General features: G+C 40.4%; 1 protein-coding gene across 3 annotated transcripts in view; it reads left to right on the top strand.

The window, feature by feature from the left end:
• The window catches only part of Armc4 (armadillo repeat containing 4), a 197158-nt gene that overhangs the window by 139988 nt on the left and 31351 nt on the right, over positions 1-25819 (top strand). For all 3 annotated transcript variants that reach the window (XM_031364932.1, XM_031364933.1, XM_031364934.1), the window contains 2 exons: positions 6152-6340; positions 8383-8604. In XM_031364932.1, the coding sequence (XP_031220792.1) occupies positions 6152-6340; positions 8383-8604 (411 nt within the window). The remainder of the gene's footprint in view (positions 1-6151; positions 6341-8382; positions 8605-25819) is intronic.

The following is a 25819-nucleotide window of genomic DNA, read 5'->3' as shown; positions in this document are numbered from 1 at the left end:
CTACATAAAGCTAGATACACTGAAACTTATAGAGGAGAAAGTAGGGAAGAACCTCAAGCACATGGGCACAGGGGAAGATTTCCTGAACAGAACCTCAATGACTTATGCTCTAAGATCAAGAATTGACAAATGGGACCTCATAAAATTGCAAAGCTTCTGTAAGGCAAAGGATACTATCAATAGGAGAAAATGGCAACCAACAGATTAGGAAAAGATCTTTACCAGCCCTATATCTGATAGAGAGCTATTATCTAATATATACAAAGAACTCAGGAAGTTAGACTCCAGAGAACCAAATAACCCTATTAAAATGGGGTACAGAGCTAAATAAAGAATTTTCAACTGAGGAATACCGAATGGCTGAGAAGCGCCTAAAGAAATGTTCAACATCCTTAGTCATCAGGGAAATGCAAATCAAAACAATCCTGAGATTCCACCTCACACAATCAAAACCTCAAATGACAGCAGATGTTGTTGAGGATGTGGAGAAAGGAACACTCCTCCATTGCTGGTGGGATTGCAAGCTGGTACAACCACTCTGGAAATCAGTTTGGTGGTTCCTCAGAAAACTGCACATATTACTATCTGGGGACCCAGCTATACCACTTCTGGGCATATACCTAGAAGATGCTCCAACATGTAATAAGGACACATGCTCTACTATGTTCATAGCAGCCTTATTTATAATGTCCAGAAACTGGAAAGAACCCAGATGTCCCTCAACAGAAGAATGGATACAGAAAATGTGGTGCATTTACACAATGGAGTACTACTCAGCTATTAAATACAATGAATTCATGAAAATCTTAGGCAAATGGATAGAAGTAATGAGACTTTCAAAAGATTTAAGTCACTGACTACACTTTTAAGGTGGGATGTGCCAATTGCGGTTTGGATTCTCTGACATTCTCTTTGAATGCAAATAGAGGGGTTTTGAAAGTTTTACATGTGATGTGCTACTTTTATTGTTTTCAAGTACTACGCTACATATCATATAGCCTCTTTTTATAGCTTCTCTAATTCAAAATTTTGGTCTTAAGCTACATTCTCTTGCACATGTATGTGTTTTAGAGTCATTGTGTGTATGTCTCATCTTCAGACTGCTCCTTTTGCTGGAGGTGAGAGAAGGAACCTCATACCAGTACACTAAGAGTTCTGTATACCAATGCACCCTGTCTTCTCTTTCATTCATCTATCACTAAATAATACCATAATATTTCTCTACTGGTTTGATTTTTACAAACTGTTAGTATTTTTCTCTTTTTACATTTTTGTCTCATTTACATTTGTGTATTCTGCTTGATCGTGTTTAATTTGGACTTCACACCTTTTTCTACTTCAATAGCTCCAGGCTGATGTGCATATCTAGCATGCATAAGGTCCTGAGTTCAATCCCCAATGTTGTCAAAACACTGATAATAGTAATTGTATGTCCAGCTTGTGTTGTAAGTCTGTCTTCCTGGTGTGGGTTTATTGTCTGTAAGCACCTTTTTTTTCCCTCATTCCCTCTGGCTTTGTTATTCTTAACTCCTGTTGAAAATGATTTCATTTTTTCATACTTGCATTTATATATGCATGTGATATGTGTACACATGCATGCATGTGAGTACACTGGTACATATGCATGTGCATATACATATACATATATACATACATATAAATGTGGAGGGGAAAGTCTGAAGTTGATGTCATGTGTCTTTCTCAATTTTCCTCCAACATATTTATGGCAGTCACACTGAACCTAGAATCAGTAATTCTGCTATTCTAGTGAGCCAGCTTACCCTGGGACTCTTCTTTCTCTGCTCCCACAATGCTGGGATTATAGGCTGGGGGCTCTGGCCTTTACATGGTTCTCTACACTTAACATTTGAAGCAAGTGCTTCATCTATGAGCCAGCTCCCAACCTTATATTGCTCTTTATTTTTTTTTTTGTTTAGTTTTTAAACGTTTTATTGTTTCTTTTGAGTTTCACATTATGTACTCTATTCCCATTCATCTCTCTGTCCCTTGTATCTGCCCTTGCAACCTCCCCCCTAAAATAAACATACACACACACGTGCACATATACACACACACAACACAAAGCATAGAAACTATCTAATCATGGAAACAGTGTGTCCCACAGTCTACCCCTCTGTCCACACATCTTCACAAGTGAATGTTCATTGCAATGAGTCATTGGTCTGGTTTGAGGTCTCTGGCTTCTGTGACACCATCAACTTTGGATCCTCACAGGACTCTAGATTATCCTGTTGTTGCCCTGTTGTGTCATGAGAATCCTGTAGCTTTGGATCAGCAGAACTAACCCTTTCATGTGCCCCAACAGTCCACCGATGATGTAGATTTTAGGGTGGGCCAACCCAAAGCCCTGGATCTGGGTCTGGGTGATAATAAGCATGCCAGCCTGCTGGTTCTCCCTTATCTGTACCATCAGGGCAAGCTCTCCAGCACTGCTCTGTCTGGGCCACCCGATGCTGCCACCGGCAGAAGGCAAGGTCAGCTTTCCTGCCCTAGTGCTCTTGGGGCCTACTTCCCTACATCTCCAGATCCAGCCCCACTGTACTTCCCAGGTGAGGTGTAGAGCCAGCTCTCCCACCAGTGAGGGCTAGGGCAACCAGCTCTTGCACTCTCATGACCTTGGAGGCCAGATCTCCAGAATACTAGGGGAAAGGAGAAGAAGGCATCACCCCCAGTCCACACCACCTCAGGGTAGACTAGTGGTATGGCTAGCTTTCCCATGCTTAATCCCTCAGGGCTGAATTACCTGCACCCCTTCTACCAGGGTCATCTTTACTGTGCTGCCCAGGTGAGGTACAGGGCCCATCCTCCAGATTGCTGGAGCCCAAGAGGAGCAAGGCTAGCTCACCTGGTCTCATAACCCAGGGTCAGCTTTCCCAACTGCTTCAGGTGGTGAGAGGCAAGGCGGTGGGGGACATGACCCCTGAATGCTCAGGTCACCTCATGGTAATATATTGCTCATTTTTAATAGACATGAGATTTGCTAGTGTTTAAAGAGAGGACAATGCACAGGATGGTGTTGTATATATTTGATAGTTATTGAATTTTTAAATATAATCTTCATGTCTGATAACTTCTTAATTCTCAATTTTTTAATAAAGTGACAATATAGACCAAAGTTGTGAATATCATTTCTTTTGTGTTATAATAAAATTTTTACTGTAGAATTTATGAAAATGGAACAATTCAAAATAGTTTTATGGGTATATTAGACACATATCTCAACTATCAGAAATGATGTTTACATTTGGCATTGAGTCCTAGGCCCCCAGTACTGATTCTGTTTGTTTCCATAACAGTGGGAGACGACACTGCTTCCTTGGATCGGCCTCTTCCTAACTTTACCTTGTACTAAGATATTATTCTGATTCATTATGCATATAGGTTTGTGCATGTGTGTGTGGAGGGGGGGCGGGTCTCCGAGACCTTCACATCCTGCAGAGTCACAAGCTCTGGGAGACATGAAGGCAATTTGACAAAATGCAACTAACTTTGGGAGTCTGGTGGGAAGTAGTTGATTTTTGGCATATTTGAGCACAGCACAAACTGGTGAAAATTATTCTGGTGATAACCAACTCAATCCCAGATGCACAACAAAGCCTACATCTCCCTAAGGAGCACAGTAAGCTAAATGCAGATCAGACATGGCTACACTGAAACTCTTTGCAAAGAGGTAGGTTTTATAAATTGATCAAGAAAAAAAAATAGTCTGAAAGAGAATCTGGTGCTGGGAAATCTCTAGGCACACAGATAGGGCAGAGGTTACCAGGTTAGAAAGCCGGTCTGCTCCAGCCTTTGGGGCAGAGAAGGGGTTTTGAAGGAGCAGTCCTGTGTGCTGTGGCGGTAAAGGAGAAGGTGAAATGGAGAGTGAGGGCATTAGATCTAAGATGGCTCCCGGAACACTGGCGAAACAGCAAAAAGGAATCTAGGCAGGGGTGGGGGCTGCTTGCCTTCTTCACGAAAGGCCTAACGGGTGACCATGCTTCCCTGCCCCCACCTCCCCAAGGTTCCTTTTGAGTAACATCATCCGGCAGGGCTTCATCGTCATTCAGGCAACAATGATGATGTGGTGAGATACAATTGGTTGAGGATTTACGGGTTTGGGATTGGCTCAAACACTATATAAAAGCATCTGCACTGGGCGATAAACTCAGATCTGCACCTTGATACAAAATCTGGCTTCCCTGGGTTCATCATGTGACCCCATGGCCTCTCTCACACACACAGGATATCGTGGGTCCTGTTCCGACAGTGTGCTTAACATTCCAGGTTCCTCCAGTGCATATTTGTGGGGAACGTCTGTGACTGAAGCAAATGCTAACTGCTAGGCATTGGTGTGGCTATTCAATAATGGACAGTGAGCCCACCTGGATGTTAAAGTTCATGGTAAAAGACAAACAAGAAGCCATTCACTCCCTGTAGTGATCTGTACTCTGAGTGAAGTATTTGAGGAGCTGCTTAACCCCAGTTCACAGCAGAAACCAGTGGACTCAGGCTTATGTGAGATCTTATAAGTGATCAAGTTGAGGCTACACATGAAGATCAGGCTACAAAGAATGCCTTACAAACCATGTTTTGGAGCTTGGATTTTATCCTGCAGCAGGTGCACCATGAAATAATTACAAAATGTGGGGATATAAAAATCAAATTGATTGGTAAAGTTTACATGGTATCTTGCCATTACACGGGATATGATCTAGCTTATAACTTCCAATATCTGTACATTGGTTTTAAATTTTTAAATCAGTTTTAAAAATCTAAAACGGAGTTAATCGTACCTACTGGGCAGGATTGTTGTGAGGCTCAGCGGGGGGCTAACAGATGTGGAGTTCCTACAGTGCCTTAAAAAGTGTTAAACCCCAGTGTTTAAATCAGTCCTTAGTAAGTCTCAGCCCCATCCCCCCCCCCCTCCTTGGTGTGCTGCTCACTGTGTCTCCCTCCCATTTCTCATTGCCCCCTGACCCCTGTGAAGGGAGGCTATGGCAGTTCAGTCTTTCTTTAGATGCATGGTTCTCCTGTCTCAGTCCAATGCTGGCAATACAGGCTTGCACCACCACGCCTGGCTGGAACCCTGTCATTTCTCAAAGCACACTTGCTTTCCCCACCAGATGTGCCTGACACAATGACTACATAGTGTGTATATCAACACATCTCATTCACAGGTTCTTGATAGAAGCCTCTTTGTTACCCTAAATTCACTCTAAGGACTTTCCATGGTTATTCTTGTAGATGTGCAGAAAGGTGCTGAGCCCACACATGTTACTTAGCATTTTTGTTTCAGCTCATAATGGAAACACAGGGACACTTGGGAGTCCATGTGAGGCCACATTTTTCACATGTTTGTGCTTTGTGTCCATTATTTCAGTGCTAAACTGTCTCCAGGCAGAGTGCCGAAGCATTGCCTATGGTTCTTAAGCACAAGAAGGCTTTGATGTGCTTTTCAGAAAAAAAATATGTGCTTGACAAGCTTCTATACATGAGTAATAGTGCTGTTGGCCATGATGTTGATGTTAATGAATTAAAAATATAGGTGAACAGGCCAGCACAATGATTCAGCTGGCAAAGGCACTGGCTGCTCAGTCTGGCCCCTGAGTCAGATCCCCTGAATTCACATGATGGGAGGAGAGAACCAACCCCTGCAAGCTGTCCTCTGACTTTGGCACATGTACCCCAATCAATCAATCAATCAATCAATCAATCAATAAATGCAATTGTCTAATATATGAAATAAGGTGTCAAACAGAAACATAAATATACTGTTATATACTGTTCACTTGGCAAAAATACTGTCTCCAGAGGCTTGTCAGGATCTAACCCTATGTTTCCCGAAAGAGTGGTTCACTATTGGCCAGTTCAATGTTTGCAGTGACTTCATACATCAGCCTACAGGTACTACAAACTAGTGTATTTTGTTAATTGCTCATAGCTCCGGTGGCTAATATTCAGACCAAAGTGTACAAATTTATTGTATACATATTCATTATATATACAAGCATACACACATATACATATAATTTGAAAATATAGAACTATATTAACTAAACTTTTCTTTTGTCTTAAAATATATCTAACAGCCTTATTATTTCTAACTTTTGTAAACTAGCCTAAAAGAAGGTGTTTCCCTGTTATCTAGGATGCTGGAGAAATGGTTCGCTCCTTTGTTGGTGGTTTGGAACTTGTTGTCAACTTACTGAAGTCAGATAATAAAGAGGTCCTGGCAAGTGTCTGTGCTGCTATCACCAACATAGCAAAAGACCAGGAGAACTTAGCTGTTATTACAGACCATGGAGTCGTCCCTCTATTGTCCAAACTTGCCAATACCGTAAGTAATGCCTTGTTATCATGGGATTCTCTCAGAACAAAGCACGGTGAAAAACAAAGGGTATGAGGTCTACACATCTGAGTTCGGGTTTATTGCCTATTGCTGATGAAATGTAAGATTTTCTTCAACTCCTTGAGCTTCCTTGAGACTAATAGACACAAAAAAAATATTTTTATATGCAGAATATTCATATGCAAGATCTTTGTTAAATAAAGTTTTTTTAAATGACTTGTTGGCAAGCAAAGCTGTGGCAAACATAATTGCTGTTATGGAAGTGCTAGCCATCTTCCCAGCTGCTGTCATTATTCCTAAGGTAGCTGTTCATTCCAACATTAGAAGTGGAATTGCTCTTCTCCCATCATAGTAGCCTGGACTATGACAGACTCAAGCCGGAAGGCTTTGGCAGTATTATACTATTTATCTAGAATTGTGCCAGCTAAAGCAGGGCCTGGGGACAGTGACTTCACTGTGCCCACAGCCATCTGAGCAGAGCTTGGTAGGAGAGTGACAAACCAGAACTGCAAACACTGGAAGAATGGTCAGGGCAGGACACTCGGGGCACCCGGGACACCCGGGACACCCGGGACACCCGGGACACCCAGCCTCTCTCCGCGCATCTGTCAGACTTGGGGCAGCACATTCTGTGAGTCAAGAGAATTGGAGAATGGAAAGCCATGGCATGCTCAGTTACTCTATACACTCTGAGGTAACTCTAAGCAGAAAGTCTCATCTGTATTAAGAAAGGACAGAAAGGACACTAGAAAGTCCAGTAGAGACCACTCTGTGTTGCTGTCTTTCCCTTTTCAGAAACTGAAGTGGGATTGGGACTTCTCTGCAGGTGAAAGCACGTGCCACTCAAGCATGAGGGTCAAAGTGCAGATCTCTAGCACCTGCACACTTGCAAAGTGTGTATATTGGCCTATTTGAAATCCCAGAGCTTGGCAAACAGAGGTGAGGTCCACAGTAACCTGGCTAACTAGAATAGCTAAATAAGCGAGACCTGGGTTCCAGTCAAGACCCTACCTTAATTCGTAACATTGAAAGTGGCCAAAGGCAACACCCAAAGTCAGACATGGCGCACCCTGTCTGACCCCAGGTGCACCCTGTCCGACCCCAGGTGCACCAGTATGCTCATACGCATATGTGCATGTAGATGTGCACCTACAGAGATGCAAGCACACATGTACGCAACATACACACAAACACACAAACACACACACACACACACACACATGCTAAAACTGCAATGAGCAATAAATATAGGTTGAATAAGTAGAATTAATTCACTCATCCCAACTAAATGAAGTTCTCCTTGAAGACAGCATTCTAGACATATTTTTATTATTAAGGAACTTGATCATTTATAAGGTTATTTTTATATCTTATGTGTGTGTGTGTGTGTGTGTGTGTGTGTGTGTGTGTGTGTATGTGCACGCACATGTGGATTCATAATGGACAACTTTCACCATGAGCGTCCAGGATAGAATTCAGGTCACCAGTCTCAGTGGGAAACTCATTTACCTACTGGTCATCCTGCTGGCCCTGACGTGTAAGGGTTTGCCTGCCTCTCAACAGGCGATCAAGCTTCCTGAAACAAATGGCCAGTTTTAGACACCTGTCTCATCTTTGATAGCACCAATTACATTCAGTTCATAGAAAACCCAGTAAGGTTAGGCCCTTTAATCCCACCAATCAAGAGGCAGAGGCATGTAGGTTAGATACCGACCTGCTCTATATAGTGAGCTCAAGGTCAATCAGAGCTACACCATGTCTCTCTACAAATAAATGCATATATAATATGTATATATACATATATATTACACTTATATATGTATATATGATATAAAGAAATATATATTTAAATATATGTACATATGTATTCAAAAGAAAAAGAGCCAAAATTCTAGTTCCTTCAAGGAACTTCCTAAGGAGTCAGTGAGTGTGCATGCAGACTCTCTGGCCTCTCGGTTGGTAGCAGGCATGAAGTGCATAGATCTGGCCTCACAGAGTGGTTGGCTACAGCACACACTCATTTCTTCCAGAATAATGACAAGTTGAGGCGTCACCTGGCAGAAGCTATCTCACGATGTTGTATGTGGGGAAGGAACAGAGTGGCCTTCGGTGAACACAAGGCAGTGGCTCCCCTGGTACGTTATCTGAAATCAAATGACACCAATGTGCATCGAGCTACAGCTCAGGCCTTGTACCAGCTCTCAGAAGATGCCGATAACTGCATCACCATGCATGAGAACGGTGCCGTAAAGGTACGTGCTTTCAATAGTTTGTGATCTAGTTTATAAATGTAGGCTGGAAAGACACATAAACAACATTATTCTACTTAAAAAAAATGACTCAGTGGGCAAACTTCTTGCTGTAAGAGATGTTCAAGCACAGAGACCTGAGTTTGGATCCCAGGGACCCCTGTAAAGGCCAGGTCTGGTACTTGTAAGGGTGGGGTGGTAGTGAGTGGGTGTTGGAGCATGTGGAGAGTCAAGAGAATCCTGGGAGCTCAATGAACAGCCAGTCCAGCTAATATGTTGACTTATGGCCTTCATAAATGTCAACCTCTGGCCACACATGCAAAGTTAAAAGCATGTTCATGTGTGTGCCACCTCCACAATGCAACTTTTTGCTAAAGGGATGTTTGCTTACACATAACTATCTGTTCATCAGGTCACAGCTGCATCTGAACTCTGCATTATCATGGTTTGTATTATAAAACTGTATAGAGATGGAGTTTCCTTAGTCAAAGCCTATGTGGGTTCTTAGTAAAGTAATGATTCCTGAATTTGAACTACATTGAACTCTGCCCAGCCTATGAACACTGATAAGCATTCATGAGTCTCTGTGATGCAGTGTCTACATAGCACATAAATAATAAATGGCAGATACATCTATCGCCATCTATGAACAGCAAGAGAAGTGGCTGGAAGAACTCTGGACCAAGGCTGGCAGCTATAGCATCCTAACAAAGGATCAATCTGAAGATAGATTATTTTGTTTTTATTACGCATCTGATTTGATACACTTTTAGCTAACATATGCTTATGAGAGTCTTCTCATATAACCTTGAAATGTACCTATATATTTGAGCTACCTACAGCATTTTGATGGGGATCAATACAAAAGTACCCAGGGCACTAGGTATGTAGTACATGTCTAAATCCAGTACTTGAGAAGTTGAGGCAGGGGAATCATAATTTTGGGATCAAACTTGGCAAAGTGGTGAAACCCTAACAAAAGCAGAACAACTACCCCCCAAAATAGAAGAAGCAAAAAATAAAACATAAGAAAATCTCTTAGAGTATATTTATCTCTATCAGTAAAAAATAAGAAAAATATTCTTCTTATATCTTGTTCCCTTGCATAAGATAATTTTATTTTTTGCTACATTAATTCTAAGCCCCTATTAGCCACATGCATTTATGTCAAAAACATAAACCCAAACACGATATGTTAGACAAGAATGAGGAACAGCCAGTTAGTTGTCTCCTCAGATCTAGATATGTCAGCATGAAACATCTTAGAAAGAATAATGGTTTAAAATGCCAACTAGTAATTTTCAGTCGATTATTTTAATTTTCCTTCAAGCTTACTATATTTGAAAAAATGGGATGCCAATGTTTCTGACATTAAACCCAATTTACATTTAACTATGCCAATCTTTTCATTATAAATGTGTTTTATGGCACACAAGTTAGACACATGTGCTTCTTCAAGCAAAAATAAAAAATCTGTCATAAAAAGTAACTTTTAACTAACATTTTTAAAAAGTAAGTTATTTTTAAAAATCAGCATGTTAACTTCATTGCTGTAGAGTGACATAAACGTTGTCCCTTTTATATGATTGCATTCACACTTTGCAAAGAAGAGATGCCTGATTTTAAATTATCTGTTCCACAACCAAACAAAGCTTGCACTGCATGTTTTAAGTCTGCAGCATTTAAAAAATGAAGCTATAAATGTTAAATAGCCTCATAAGATGTCTGGCATATAGCTCAAAACATTTCAAATTTTGTAGTGCTTGTGTTGTGGCCCATTGATATAATGACATGCACAGAGTTCTTAAAGATTTCTTCTGATGCAAGACAGTAGATTATAGCAGTCTGATCTGACAGTTTAAGCATGAATCCTGCCTCTGTGTTCAGTCATCCATATACTGCAGGTGTGTTAGAAAACAGAAAATGATGGAGACAGAAAAGAGAAAGAAAAGACATACGCTGGGCATGATGAGCTTGGAGTCTTTCCTGGGTAGTTTTTAGAATTCATAGAGAAACTTCTAGAAGTCTTGTACTTGTGTTTCTAACTGCCTGTCATTTTTACCAAAGGATAACTCAAGAGAACAGGATTGAGGAACTGAACAACAAATTATTTTTAAATAATAGCAAAGGGTCTGGGGAGATGTCTCAGTTGGTTAAGTATCTGCCATAAAAGTCCTGGGACTTGAATACAACTCAAAGCATCCATGTAAAAGCTGGATATGGTTGCACACACAAGTCTGTAAGCCCATGCTGGGGAGCCAGAGCCATCTTAGTCAAATCAACAAGCACCCATGTAAAAGCTGGATATGGTCACACACACAAGTCTGTAAGCCCATGCTGGGGAGCCAGAAATGGACAGATCCCTGAATCTGCTTATTGTCAGCCATCTTAATCAAATCAACAAGCTCTAGGTTCAGGAAGAGACCTGTTTCAAAACTAAGGCAAGAGTCAACAAGAAAGACACCCGACATTGGCCCTCAGCCTCCAAAGGCCTGTGCGCCCATGTGCTCACCCACTCACGCATGTGTGCGCGTGCACACACACACACACACACACACTCACACACACACACACCCAAATGTATGTGTGTGTGTGTGTATGTACATATACATATATATATATATTATATATATATATAATACATTTAAAGACATTTATATTCACCACACACAAATTAAACAAACAACAACACATAAAATGATAGAATGGCCTTCCCATGGGAGGTATCGCACCAGGTGTAGAGTGTGTGGCTGTGTTTGCAGTTGAGTGGACCTTCTTCATTTCCAACCTTCTCAGAGCAGCAGACCCCACGGCCTTGGGAGAAAGATGTGATTTGCTTCTCTGCTTGCTTTTAAAGCCTGTAGGCACAGCTCCATGGAAGCTGGGAGAATAAGCAGCTTAGTAGTTACTTTGTTACTTTGTTAAGGGAAGCCTCCAGGATTACCTCAGGCCTCAAGTTAATAAAGAAGGTTCCTATTGAAGAATGAGGCAAGGAAATGTTGATGTAGGCAGGTGTTTCTGTCCCTGCAGTCACTATGTCACATTAAACACATAGAAACTGTCCTAAAAAATAAAAACCAAAAAAACTTTAGCTCAGTGTTTTTCAACCTTCCTAATGCTGCAGCCCTTTAATACAGTTCTTCATGTTGTGGTAACCTTTCATTATAACATTATTTTCCTGGCTACTTCATTCATCTATAATTTTGCTACTGTCATGAGTGGTAATGTAAATATTTTTGAGATAGAGGTTTGCCAAAGAGGTCACCAACCACAGGTTGACAACCACTGCTTTAGACTCACATAAACTTCATTTACTCTTGTGATGCATTCCTGATGATTTTCCTGTTCTGTTCTGTTTTGTTTTGGTGGGGCTGGAAAGCAAAGCAGGGCCTGACATATGCTAGGCAAATACTGTGCACTAACCTGCTCCCCAACCTCTCCTCCTGACTAATTTTGTAATTGTTTCTGCCCTGCTCCGTTCAAAGCCTGAATGTGTGACCACTTAGCCTGCACACATTCCTACTGTAGCTACTGAGGAAAAAATAACAAGTACTGACACAGCCACCAGACCTGTCCTGTTGTCCTAGTCATATTCATGGTAGGGACAGTTCCTGTGCACAACAGTTTTCTCAACCGCTTTAGCTGGCATAGTGCCATCTGTTTGCCTCACAATACTGAATGCTTGCCAGTAGGCATGGGAAGTACAGCTCCGGGGCAAGGATGAGAGCCTTCTCCTTCGTGTGTTCAGCATTAAGGCTGTGTGAAAAACAAGCTTGTCTAGTAGACATGGAATGCCAAGCCAAGCAGGTAGCACTGCCTGGAGTTCCAGGACTGAGGAAGCTGAGACAGAAGAATGATTTGAGGCCAACCTGGGCTACAAAATGAGAACCACTACCACTCCCCCATCTCAAAAAGCCAAAACCAAACAAAAATAGAATGTCACACGACCCATGTATAAAATAGTAATTTTTCTAGAAGTCACAATATAGGGAAAGACTAAAGTACGTAAAGTTGGTTTTAGCAATGACTCTTAGACCAGTTTATCGAAAATAGCTTTAAATATACAGTCATTATAAAATTGTAAAATATGACAATCTGTCCCAACACCGGGAGTAACTGGGACCAGGGGGACCCAGGCATGCAGGAGCTCTGCCAGTCCAGTGTCACAGGTTTCTTCTGGTCTGTCTGGGCCATGCCCTGAGCAGATCTTGGGGACAAATTCCACAGCTAGTCCCACAACACCCAGAGGAAGCTCCATTTCCAGGCATGCTCTAACATGCCCAGGATCATACGATCAGAGGCAAGGAGGACACAACTTCTGTCCCAACCTGGAGTAACTGGGACCAGTGGGACACAGGCACATAGGAACTCTATCAGCTCAGTGACATGGGTTCCTTCCAGTATGTTTGGGCTGGTGCCCTGAGCAGACCTTGGGTGCAAACTCTGCAGTGAGTCCCATAATACCCAGAGGAAGCTCTACGCCAAGGCACTCTAATAGGCTCGGATCACAGGATCCAAGAATCATAGGATCACAGAGACAGCTCTACTCTGAGGAATTCTGACACAACCAGGTCCCAGTCAGATTTAGCCAGGGCAGGTAGGAATAGAGATAACCAAATGGTGGGAGGCAAGGATAAGAAAATAAGCAACAGAAACCAAGGTTACTTGGCATCATCAGAACCCAGTTATCCCACAATAGCAAGTCCTGAACACACCATCACACTGGAAAAGCAAGATTCAGGTATAAAATAACTTCTCATGATGATGATATAGGACTTTAAGAAGGGCATAAATAACTCCTTCAAAGAAATACAGGAGAACACAGGTAAACAGCTAGAAGCCCTTCAAGAGGAAACACAAAAATCCCTTAAAGAACTACAGGAAAACACAATCAAACAGGTGAGGGAAATGAGCAAAACCATCCAGAATCAAAAAATGGAACTAGAAACAATAAAGTAATCACAAAGAGAGACAACCCTGGAGTTAGAAAACGTAGGAAAGAGATCAGGAGTCATAGTCACCACCAACCAAATACAAGAGATAGAAGAGAGAATCTCAGGGGCAGAAGACACCTTAGAAAACATAGACACAGCAGTCAAAAAAAAATGCAAAACGAAAAAATATTCTAACCCAGGATTTTTCTGGGTCCTAAACATCCAGGAAATCCAGGACGCAATGAGAATGCCAAACCTAAGGATAATAGGTATAGAAGAGAGTGAAGACTCTCAACTTGAAGGGCTAGTAAATATCTTCAACAAAACTGTAGAAGAAAACTTCCCTAACCTAAAGAAAGAGATGCCCATGAACATACAAGAAGCCTACAGAACTCCAAATAGACTCAACCAGAAAAGAAATTCCTCCTGTCATATAATAATCAAAACACCAAATACACAAAACAAAGAAAGAATTTTAAAAGCAGTAAGGGAAAAAAGGCAAGTAACATATAAAGGCAGGACTATCAGAATTACACCAAACTTCTCACCAGAGACTATGAAAGCTAGAAGATCCTGGGCAGATGTCAAACAGACCCTACAAGAACACAAATGCCAGCCCAGGCTACTATACCCAGCAAAACTCTCAATTACCATAGAAGGGGAAAAGAAGATATTCCATGACAAAGACAAATTTACACAATATCTTTCCATAAATCCAGCCTTACAACGGATAATAGATGGAAAACACCAACATAAGGAGCAAAACTACACCCTAGAAAAAGCAAGAAAGTAATCTTTCAACAAACCCACACAAACATAATTCCACCTCTATCAACAAAAATAACAGGAAGTAACAATTACTTTTTCTTAATATCTCTTCATATGAAAATTAATATTACCAACATATCCTAATCGATTGAAATTCAAAAGTATGAGAAATTAGAAATTTGTTGGCTATTATCCAGTGGTCTTGTTAACTTGGTAATTGGAGAAATAGGTCCAATATTGTACAATCCATATACACTTTCTGCTTGTTTGTACTTGACAATGTCTTGCTGTGTACAACATAATGGTCTTGAAATCAGGCTTCTCCTATCTCAGCCTCTCTATTAGTAGGGTTGTGTATTTGATGTTTTTTTTAGACTATGGTTTTCAGAACAGCTTACATATTTCAAAATAATCTATACAGCCAAAGGAAACATAGACAATTAACTTGGGAGGTGGCTTGTAAAAGAACAACAAAGAGTGAGACTGAATGCTTTGCTTGATGTTTGTAATTATTGTATCAATTTTGATGAAGAGAACTTTATAAGTTACTCTTTCTCTGAGATGAATGCTTTTCAAAATCATCACAGCCAATGAACCAAATTCTTACCCTCATCTAATGTCTGTGCCACCCTCCAAGCAGAACCATTGTTCATTGAAACAGTTGGTGAATAGACCATCTAAATACACACACCATTTCTTAAATGAATGTAACCTGGTCCCTGTGGGCCAAGAATGAAGACAATCACTCAAGTCAAATAGCTTTGACCATAGCCAGAAATTTGTATCAAAAAATCGTGCCTACAGTTCATTCCTTGATACAGCGGAACTGTCACCTCTTAGCTTGGCTACTATGGCGTAAAATCATTTCATGATGTGAGGGTTATTGAAGTACGGCCTTATTACAATGAAATCCAATGTCTAAAAATTGTTCTTATTTTGATCTTGCACCACAGTAAGAGCCAAGATTTTAAGCTCTACTAAAAACAAAACAAACAAACAAACAAAAAGACTTTATCTATTTATGTTCATTTTAAAAAAACTAGTACCGATGTATTATTTTAAAATATACATTTAATATGTTTGGAGTTATTTAAAATTTATATTGAGAAAAATGTATGTATTTTCAGTATTGTTGTAGACAAGCATCTACATAAGACTGTTCTATTGATTGTTGTTTTATATCAAACAACATTTATAATACTCATTTCTATTGTTACAATATTTTATAAATTTTAAGGAATATGACAAAATAAAAAAAGGAAAGGTATTGCAGATATTGAAGGGGGGTCTCTGGGAGGAGTTGGGGTACAAAAGGGGAAGAAGAATGTGATGTAATTCTATTTACTTAAAATATGTTTTTAAATGTTAACAAATTCAGATAAATTGAAATTTTGTATCTTTTCTCATCAAAATGCAATAAAACCTAAATCAATAAAAAAAGAAAGGAAAAAAATAAAATTGTAAATTATACATTACTTGTTTTTGAACCAGTCATCATAATTTGACATGTGCCTTACTGTGCCTCTCAGGGCAGAGCAGCCATGTCTGGAGTGTTCAGTGAGTGGGTGGCAGTGTCTTCAACTGGATGATGTAAGTCTAGAAACTCTATAGTGAGGCATGGTGGTTCAGGGAGACATGGAGTCACGAATAAGCTAGACCTGTCATTTTTACCACATGGTTTAGTGATACCTGGGGAATGTTTTCATTTTTACTTTGAAGACCCATAAACTACAAAGAGGAGCTGTGAAAGAAGACATGAAACTTTAAAAAAATACCCAGGTGTTCTGGGACCAATGGAAGAGTGGGTTTCAGATGGTTTTGTGTTTAAAATCAGCTAAGAGGTCAACAAGGATTTCATAATTCAGTTATAGTGAAAAATAATCCTGTGTCTGAGGCTTCTCCAAAGAGAAACTCTTTAAGTCTATACATCACTCCCCTGCCCTTCATGTAATGGGATGAGAACATCTCAGCTGGATCCTCTGTGATTTAGGGGCTTGCATCATTCCAAAACCTTGTAGTTGAGCATGCAGACTTGTCTGTTGGACATTAGACTGAAAGTATGAGAAGTCAGACACATCATGGATGGTTACTAATTGGTACAGTTTCATCCTGAGGACAATAGCACAGGGAGGGAAAGAAATTGTGGGGGTTGGCAGGAGGAATAAATACATCACTAAGGCAGAAAAAGGGATCAAGCTGAAGGCGATGAGCATAGATGTAAGGCATTCTGTAGATGGAAGGCATTGAGCCTTTCCCGTGTTGATAATGGCAGTTGTTTTTGTAGATGTCTGTACCATGTCAGCAAAAGAGGCTGTATAACTCAAGAAAAGGCAGGAAACTGAAAAAAACTGCAGAAAATACAACCAGAAGTACGCCATTGGCAGAAGAAATCAGGAGCCATGCATTCAACTTGGACAGAGCAAAAAGGGTTGCCTTGGCCACCTCCTGGATGCTAGTCATGCAGCAGCCAGGTAGCCAATAGAAGTACTCCAGAATCACCCGTAGCAGGAGGAAAGAAAAGCAAGGTGCTTGGATGTGTCATGGAAGGTTCCTTAGAGACCGCTCACGCAGGGCTTCTCAGGGCCTGCATGTCTGATGTTTATTCTAAGTGTTTTTCTTTCCATCAAAATTCTTAATTAAGCATTATTTCAAACAATTTACTGATATTGCAGATATTCCAGAATGTCAGGATTATCCACTAGTGTAGAAATGGCAGGTCCATTAAAAACACACCAAATAGAGATCTTTCTCTGATTAATGTGTCTTCTCATTTTTTTAATGAAAAGACACAATTTGATTAAATTTGTAACTTCTTTTTTTATTAGATATTTTCTTTATTTACATGTCATATGATATCTCCTTTCCTAGTTTCTCCTCCAAAAAAAATAAAAAAATAAAAAATAAATAAAAATAAAAACAAAAAGCAAAAAACCAAAAAACAAACCTGAAAACAACAACAAAAAAAAACCTGTTTCCTCCCCCCTCCTCCTGCTCACCAACCCACCCTCTCCCACTTCCTGGCCCTGGCATTCCCCTACACCGGGCCATAGAATCTTCATAGGGCCAAGCGCTTCTCCTCCCATTGGTGCCCGACTTGGCCATCCTCTGCTACATATGCAGCTGGAGCCATTAGTCCCACCATGTGTACTCTTTGGTTGGTAGTTTAGTCCCTGGGAGCTCTGAGGGTACTAGTTAGTTCATATTATTGTTCTTCCTAAGGGGCTGCAAACCCTTCAGCTCCTTGGGTCCTTTCTCTAGCTCCTTCATTGGGGACCCTGTACTCAGTCCAATGGATGGCTGTGAGCCTCTACTTCTGAATTAGTCAGGTACTGTCAGAGCCTCTCAGGAGACAGCTATATTAGGCTCCTGTCAGCCAGCACTTACTGACATCCACAATAGTGTCTGGATTTGATGATTGAATATGGGAAGGATTCCCAGGTAGAGCAGTCTCTGGATTGTTCTTCCTTCAGTCTCTGCTCCATAGTTTGTCTCTGCAACTCCTTCGATGGGTATTTTGTTCCCCCTTCTAAGAAGGATCAAAGTATCCACACTTTGGTCTTCCTTCTTCTTGAGTTTCTTGTGGGTTGTGGATTGTATTTTGGGTATTCTGAGCTTCTGGCTAATATCCACTTATCAGAGAGTGCACACCATGTGTGTTCTTTTGTGATTGGGTTACCTCACTCAGGAGGAATTTAAGAAGGACATGAATAACTCCCTTAAAGAAATACAGGAGAACACAGGTAAACAAGTTCAAGCCCTTAAAAAGGAAACACAAAAATCTCTTCTTTTCATTTTTGTTTTTTCTTTGAATACTTCAGGGAGGGGTCAGCAAGGTTATATTAACATTTAATATGATGTTTGCATCCAATGTTTTTGTTATTTCACTTTTTTAACTTTAAGAGATCTTTATAGCATAATTAAGGTATAGTTGTCAAGTGGATTCATAAGTTTAAAGTGTGCACCCCTATAGTATACACACATACACATATGCATACAAAATTTTCACTAAATTTTCATCAATTCAAGAGAATGATCCCAGTGTGTCCTGGTATGCCTAGGTGATATGACTCTTCTTCCCTCTGGGTCCAGACAGCATGTAGTTGGTGTGTCCTGTTTGTCTGACTTCTATTCAGCTTAATTATTTTCACTATCATCCATGTACTTACTAAGGGTTCTTTGTCCCTGTCTCTGTCCCTGTCCCTGTCCCTGTCCCTGTCCCTGTCCCTGTCTCTGTCTCTGTCTCTGTCTCTGTCTCTGTCTCTCTCTCTCTCTCTCTCTCTCTCTCTCTGCCTCTGTGTGTGTGTGTGCGTGTGCCCGTGTGTGTGTGTGTGTGTGTGTGTGTGTGTGTGTGTGCGTGCATGCACATATGTGTGTTTGTGTCTGTGTGTGTGTGTGTGGTGTGCAAGGGTCTATTACTCCATGCCTACTGATATGGGGTCAGAAGTTGAAGCAAGGTGTCACTTTCCACCTCAGACGTATTTATTTGTTTGTTTTGTTATTTATTTTTAGATGAAATCTCTATAAAGCTCTGGCTTGGAACTCTCTAAATAGAGCATGCTGACTTCAAACTATGTCTGCTTGTGCCTCAGGATATACAACTTTTAGCTCATGGCAGTAGGATAGGAGTCAGGGTGTTATTTTAATTTTCTTGTATCTGTTGAGGCTTGCTTTCTATCCAAGTATGCAGTCAGTTTTAGAGAACATTCCATTAGGTGAAGAAAAGTGTTGTTATTATTTCTAACTTTTACAAACACTTCCTATGAAGGGCCCACACTTCCAGCTACCATAAATACATGGATTAATATTATAAAAAGATTTTAATATTTTTATTATTTGGGAATTTCATATCATGAACCCTAATCACACTCACTTCCCAGTCTTCCCAGGTCTACTCCCCCTGTTTTATGATACCCCCCACAACTAAAAGAAGCAGAAGAAGAAGGAGGAGGAGGAGGAGGAGGAGGAAGAAGGAGGAGAAGAAGAAGGAGAAGGAGAAGGAGGAGGAGGAGGAGGAGGAGGAGGAAGAAGGAGGAGAAGAAGGAGAAGGAGAAGGAGAATGAGAAGGAGAATGAGAAGAAGAAGAAGAAGAAGAAGAAGAAGAAGAAGAAGAAGAAGAAGAAGAAGAAGAAGAAGAAGAAAGAACAAGAACAAGAACAAGAAAAAGAACAAGAACAAGAAAAAGAACAAGAACAAGAACAAAGAAGAAGAAGAACAAGAACAAGAGCAAGAACAAGAAGAAGAAGAACAAGAATAAAAACAAGAAAAGAAGAATGAGAAGAAGAAGGAGAAGAAGAAGAAAGTTTAATTTCTCCTTCCCCATATACTCACTAAATTTTCCCCACCCACACTCCACCAGAAGCCATCAATTATGGGGATCAAACTTCAGAATCCTTATTACAACTTTTAGGAGTTTTCTTCAATGGCTTTGTCTTTTTCGGAGTGGGGTAGGACAGGGGATAGAGGTTGTCATATAGGCCTTATATGTCCCCCTTTCTCAACTGAGAGTTTGCAGTCATCAATACCATGGCAAAAACAGCTTCCTCGCCCTTTTCTATGAGCAGGAGAATGGATCATAAACTTGCACATAGTCTTGTGTATCAGAAATTCCCATGGACCTCAGACACAGACCGTACAGACAAAGATATCAACACAATCCTCTGCAAGCATTAGGTGAAAGAACTATCATAGTCCTCGGTGGCTACACAGGCTATGTACATCAACATGGTCCTGGGTGGCAGAACAGTCCATGGACATGAACATCCACATGGCCTTTGGTGGCAACACAGCCCACAGATATCAACACAGACCCTGACTGAAGTAGGAAAAAGGGAAAATTCTTAATTGAATCAAAGGAAGTCTAAGTTCAAACAGCATCCGTTTTTAGGTTGTGCTCTGCAGCTCAATGTGTCATGTTTCCCACAGTGTGCCAACAGCCTTATTTGCCTGGAAGCAACATGGAGCCTGCTAAAAAATGCATGCATGTTTCTCATGAGTGTTAGACCAGCCTCTCTGTAAGTCACCCAACCATGCTGACCACAGGGAAGCAGAGATTTCAGCGGAAACAGAGAATCCCAGATAGCAGCAAATCTTCTGAACAAAGCTGAAACCACACAGGAAGCATCGATTGTGCATTTAGCATGCTCTAGTTTGTGACATCATGTACATACACAGAGACAGTTCCTTCACATGGATTTAGGGCAGATGGGAAGATGGAGAACTTGGCTTTTCAGAATCTTTATGTGTACCAGACAGTCATTTGGGGCTACTTTATTTATTCCTCATCAAATGTAATTAAGGAGAACATGCTACTTTAAAATGGTAAAAACTACAAGCTTTGATGGGTCTGATTGTTCTGGCAGCATGTGTATAGTAGAGGATGGCAAATTCGATCATCAATAGGAGGAGAGGACCTCGGCCCTGTGAAGGTTCTGTGTCCCAGTGTAGGGGAATGCCAGGGCCAATAAGTGGGAGAGGGTGGGGTGGCAGGCATGGGGAGGGGGAGGCAACAGGAGTTTGTTTTTGTTGTTTTTGTTTGTTTCTTGGTTTGTTTTTTGGAGGGGAAACTGGGAAAGGAGAAATTTACAAGTAAATAAAGAAAATATCTAATAAAAATAAAAAGTATGAACATATTGGATCTGGAATACATGCCACATCCCCCTTCAACCCAAATCACATTACTCCCTTTGAAAGACTCAGAAAGGAGAGAAGTTTGAAAGGCTCTGAAAGAATCTATTTGATGGTCTTTGATAGCATTCTGACCTTATCCTGTGAACAGGAAAACGCGTATGCTTAGGCTAAGTGGGCAAGGCTGCTGTGCTTGGAGGCAGCTGGTTCTCCTTGCATAAGCTTCTGCTGCTTGCTGAGATTGCCCATGACTTTCTCTTCACCTTGGGGAACTCAGCAGAGTGAAACAATATTGCCTTGGTATTTGCTATTTGCTATATGTGTAGAATCTCAGCCTTACTCACCTGATACATTGAAATCCAAATTTCTGTGGGGTTTCCAGAGGAGTCCCATGCAGCCTAAGCGTGAGCAGCACTAGACCCAAGTGAACCTGCCCGTTCACACCCAAGTGAACCTGCCCGTTCACACCCAATTGAACCTGCCCGTTCACACCCAAGTGAACCTGCCCATTCACACCCAAGTGAACCTGCCCGTTCACACCCAAGTGAACCTGCCCGTTCACACCACAAAATAATGAGTCTATACTGAACATCCTTCCTATGGCTGGCTACCAGGCATCTACATTCATCCATTCACGTGTATCAATTTTTCCTGCAAAATTGACTTGATACATTTGAAAGTTGACTTGTGTGTGTATCACTAAATTAATTTCCATACCCTTCCCAGATTTGTTAGATATAAAAAACTTTTTTTTAAAAAATCCTGGTTTGAAAGCAGAATGTGTGATCACTGACTTTTCTAAGCACCCCTTATCTATTTCATATTATCATCCAAAACTTCCCATAAGTCTGATTCAGTAAAAGAAATTTTCTTTGTGTGGCATTGCTAGCATATTTCTTCGTATCTCACAGAAACATCACTGTATTCTGTGTCCTAGAATTTGATGAGCTACTGCACAATTAGACTATTGGTCTCCTTGAATGATTATGGCTCTTTTAAAATGTTAATTTGCAATGCCAAGTTCTCCAGCTACCTCTCAATAAGAACAAATGCATGTAGAAGCCTCTGTACCAGGCAGCTGCTCTTTTCTCTGGTTGTCTGGGTATCACACTACAGCATCCAGTACAGTTACATTTAAACTCTGTATTCATAGGCCATTCATTCAAATGGCTTATGCATTATCCATTATCAGTGGTTCAGGTGGCCTTTGGAATTTTCACACACAGAGCTATGTGTTGATAGGTTGTTTCCATGTTATTCTAACATTTTAAATGCAGTAGTGAGTTGATTCGATGTTTTTTATAAACGATGGCACTAGTTTCTAATATGATCCAAAAGATTTTTTTATTTATCTTAACTATCATTCTCTAGTTCATTCTAGAAAATATATAACCACACTCAACGTTTACAAATTCTTATAGCATGTATTCAGCATTCTGAGAAATTTGCTAGTAGGTAACTTTTGTAGACTCTTACATATACCACAGAGTGGGAGTCAGTAAGAGTGCTGCCAAGAACACTCCTGGCATGACTTTGGTGGATATGATGACCAACTAATGTTGGGCAAACCCACAAGCAGGGCTGTGGTCAAGAAGTAAATGCATAGTTAGTTTTAGTAAATTATTTTAAGTGATTTTTTTATTCCATTATTTCATGCCAAATGAGAGCTCAAATTAGAACTTAGTTAAATAGCATTGCTTTTTTTTTTTTTTTTTTGGATTTTAATTAACTGACTTGGTTTTTCTCTCATTATTTTTTAAATGTAAAGACCTCATTATAGATAATTACTGTGGGGAAAATAACTATAGATTCTTCCTTTCTTCCTTCCCTCCATCTTTTCTAGATGTTGCTAATTGAACCCAGGACCTTGAATATGTTAGTCAAATGATCTACTGAACTACATCTCTGGTCCCTATATAAATTTTTATTATAGACAATTGTATGTGTTCTTTAGTTTCCTGTTTAACAGAGTAACTCTTCAGATGATAGAATACAGCTGACTGCTTTCTGAGAGTGCAAGTTCTACTTCAAAATATTCCAAGGTTATGGCTACAAACTTTACTGAAACCAGAGGAAAATATGCATTGCTATTTGTTGTCAAGAGTAACCATATAACAATTTGTCATTTCTATCAGTCAAGTGTTAGATGCATAACCAAGATCTAAGTTTATGCCATGAAACATGAAAAAATCCTGGACATGGTGATGCAGGCCCAGCATTAGAGAGGTGGCACCATAAAGAAGCTTGGCACTCATTGGCTAGCCAGCCTTGCCAAGTGTGTGAGCCCCAGTTCTAGTGAGAGACTAGAACTAGCAAGAGATTTGAAAAACAAGGTATATAATTGCTAAGGCATAGTACCCAGAGTTGACATGTAACTTGAATGATAAGAACTATCTGGCAAGATGGATAAAACTGAACTTTGAATTAATTTCCTTCACTGTGGTTCTTCAAAAAACAGTAATGTGAAAGACTGATTTTGCTCCAGCTTCCTAATTGCTGTCTGTCTGAGTAAAACAATGGGTTAAATTTTCCATTCTTGGTTTTTGCTCATGTGATGGGCAGAACAGTCCTCTTAAAGTTACAGGGGGGCTTCCACAGTGAGGAATCAGGATTATATGCAAGGGTTCTGAGAAGCCACTGAAACATCTAAATCACAGTAGGCATATGATCCTATTGGGTTTTCAGAGAACTGATCCTAGAGAAGTCCAGGGACTGAGAGAGAAAGAAGTAGATCTGCCCAGGAGATGATGCCCTCTAACTACATGAGAATAGGGTGACCTAAGCAGGCCTTCTTAGGGAGATGTGAACCAAAATCTGCTCATTCCAACAGTGCATGGATGGGACCATTTACCACCAACAGTCCACCGATGAGATCATTCACCCCCCACCCCAAGAGTGCAGACCATTCACCTCCAAGAGAACACCAATGAGACCAAAAAGGACTTCACCAAGTCTAAACTGATGAAACAATAAGTGCTTTATGGTGACTCCAGAGGCAGCTACATCATCTAAAAGCATCATCCAGAAGGGTGATGGGCTCCTTTTAACAATTGCTTTCCTAACTTTAGGGCAGGGTCTGTGAAGACTTGGGCTTCCTTAGCAAGGATGGGGTACCCCTAGCAGAGAATGTGTCAGTGCTGGGGAACAACAGCCTGTAAGGGACCCAGATGCACTGAGGCTCACTCTTAGAACTGCCTTGTCTTCAATGTGATTTTTCTGCTGTATGTGTTAGCAACAGAGGTCTGTATACACTCACAACATGTGATTGGCTAACATGGAGAAAGTCCACAGACTCATGTGTCCTCTTTAACCCACTAACAGTGTAGACAGGTGAACCTGAAACAACACTCATAAACAGTGTAGTCAGGTGAGCCTGTAACAGTATCCACTAAACAGTGCTTAATGGCAGACATCTATATGAAGAAAGTGTAATGTTTCAGAATAGTCTATTTTTGAAAGAATAGCAATCAGTCACTGAGGTTAGCCACTTAAATTTAAGTGCTTCATTCCTAACTTCATTGATCTACACTGTGTCCAACTTCATGACACAAGCACTGTCTCCACTTTAGAGATTGAGAACTGTAGTTGAGCACCTTGATGCATACCTACAGCCTTAGCACACAGGAGCATACTCCCAGCTCAGGGCCAGCCTCGTCCTGTATAAAGAATTCCAAGTCAGCCAAGGCTATTTAGCATGACCCTGTCTCAAAAACGAAAATGAGGGGCCCCTGAGATGTCTCATCCAGTAAAGACTCTCAACACCGAGCCTGATGACATGAGTTCAACTCCTGACTACCATACTCAGGCTGGGACTCACAGGCACACTCCCTACCTCCTGCCAAACAAAACAAATACAGTGTGTAAACCAAGAAACAAACCAAAGAGCAGGGAGTCTTAGATGTATAGTTCAAAGTCCCATTTATACAAAGCAAGAGCCATACTCTAAGCAATGCAAAAAACTTGGAGAAGCTTAGGAATCCAGGAGAAGGCTTCTAGCATCTTTTCATACCTGTCCTCCTTCCCCTTTCTTATCTGACCCATTTTATTATTTCTCTGCTGATTGGTTTTCTTTCTTTGTACAGTGCTTCTCCTGAATGTACAGTCACCCAAAGCTATATATTGCTTCTAATAATAATTCAAAATTCTCAGAAGAAAAGACTCTGAATGGACCAGGTTAAGTAAAGTATCCACTTTTCCAATAAGCTGTGAAGTGTGTGATGCTTTACAGAAGATGTCCAACATTTGACAGTGACACACAGACGTCAGGGCCATTACTCCTGATCTGGGAAGGTTCTGGCCAACATCTGGGATGTGTAACCCATGGGATCTCAATCCCTGGACCCTCTAGCAGAGAGATTCTCAGCTTAGCTGACATTCTCTGCCTTTTATCATGCATTAGCTAGGGTGTTCTAGAGTTTTCATGAAGTTGTTACACAAATAATATTTAACCTAATATTTGACTTTTAGAATGTTCTACCATTTTTGTTAAGATGACAAATTATTGCCGGCAGTTTTCGGTAGTTTCATTATTTTATTTTTAAAGGACTCTTCTATATGGCAATATTCATCAGTTAATCTGTAATAAATTATAAAATATGAAAGGTAATTATAGTTTGTGCTGAGAATACTGCTAGCCTAGATTTTTTTTTAACTTTTATTGCATGATTTCAATTTATCTGAATTTGTTAACATTTAAGAACATATTTTAAGTAAATAGAATTAAATCACATTCTTGTTTCCCTTTTGTACCTCAACTCCTCCCAGAGACCCCCCTTCAATACTTATAATATCTTTTTTTGTCATATTCTTTAAAATTTATTAAACATTATAACAATAAAAATAAGTATTATAAAAGTTTGATATAAAACAACAATCAATTTAACAGTCTTATG

This window comes from Mastomys coucha, unplaced genomic scaffold (assembly GCF_008632895.1).
Source record: "Mastomys coucha isolate ucsf_1 unplaced genomic scaffold, UCSF_Mcou_1 pScaffold13, whole genome shotgun sequence".
NCBI lineage: Eukaryota > Metazoa > Chordata > Mammalia > Rodentia > Muridae > Mastomys > Mastomys coucha.
Note: the sequence above shows the minus strand (reverse complement) of the source record. Positions and strands in the feature narration are given on the sequence as shown.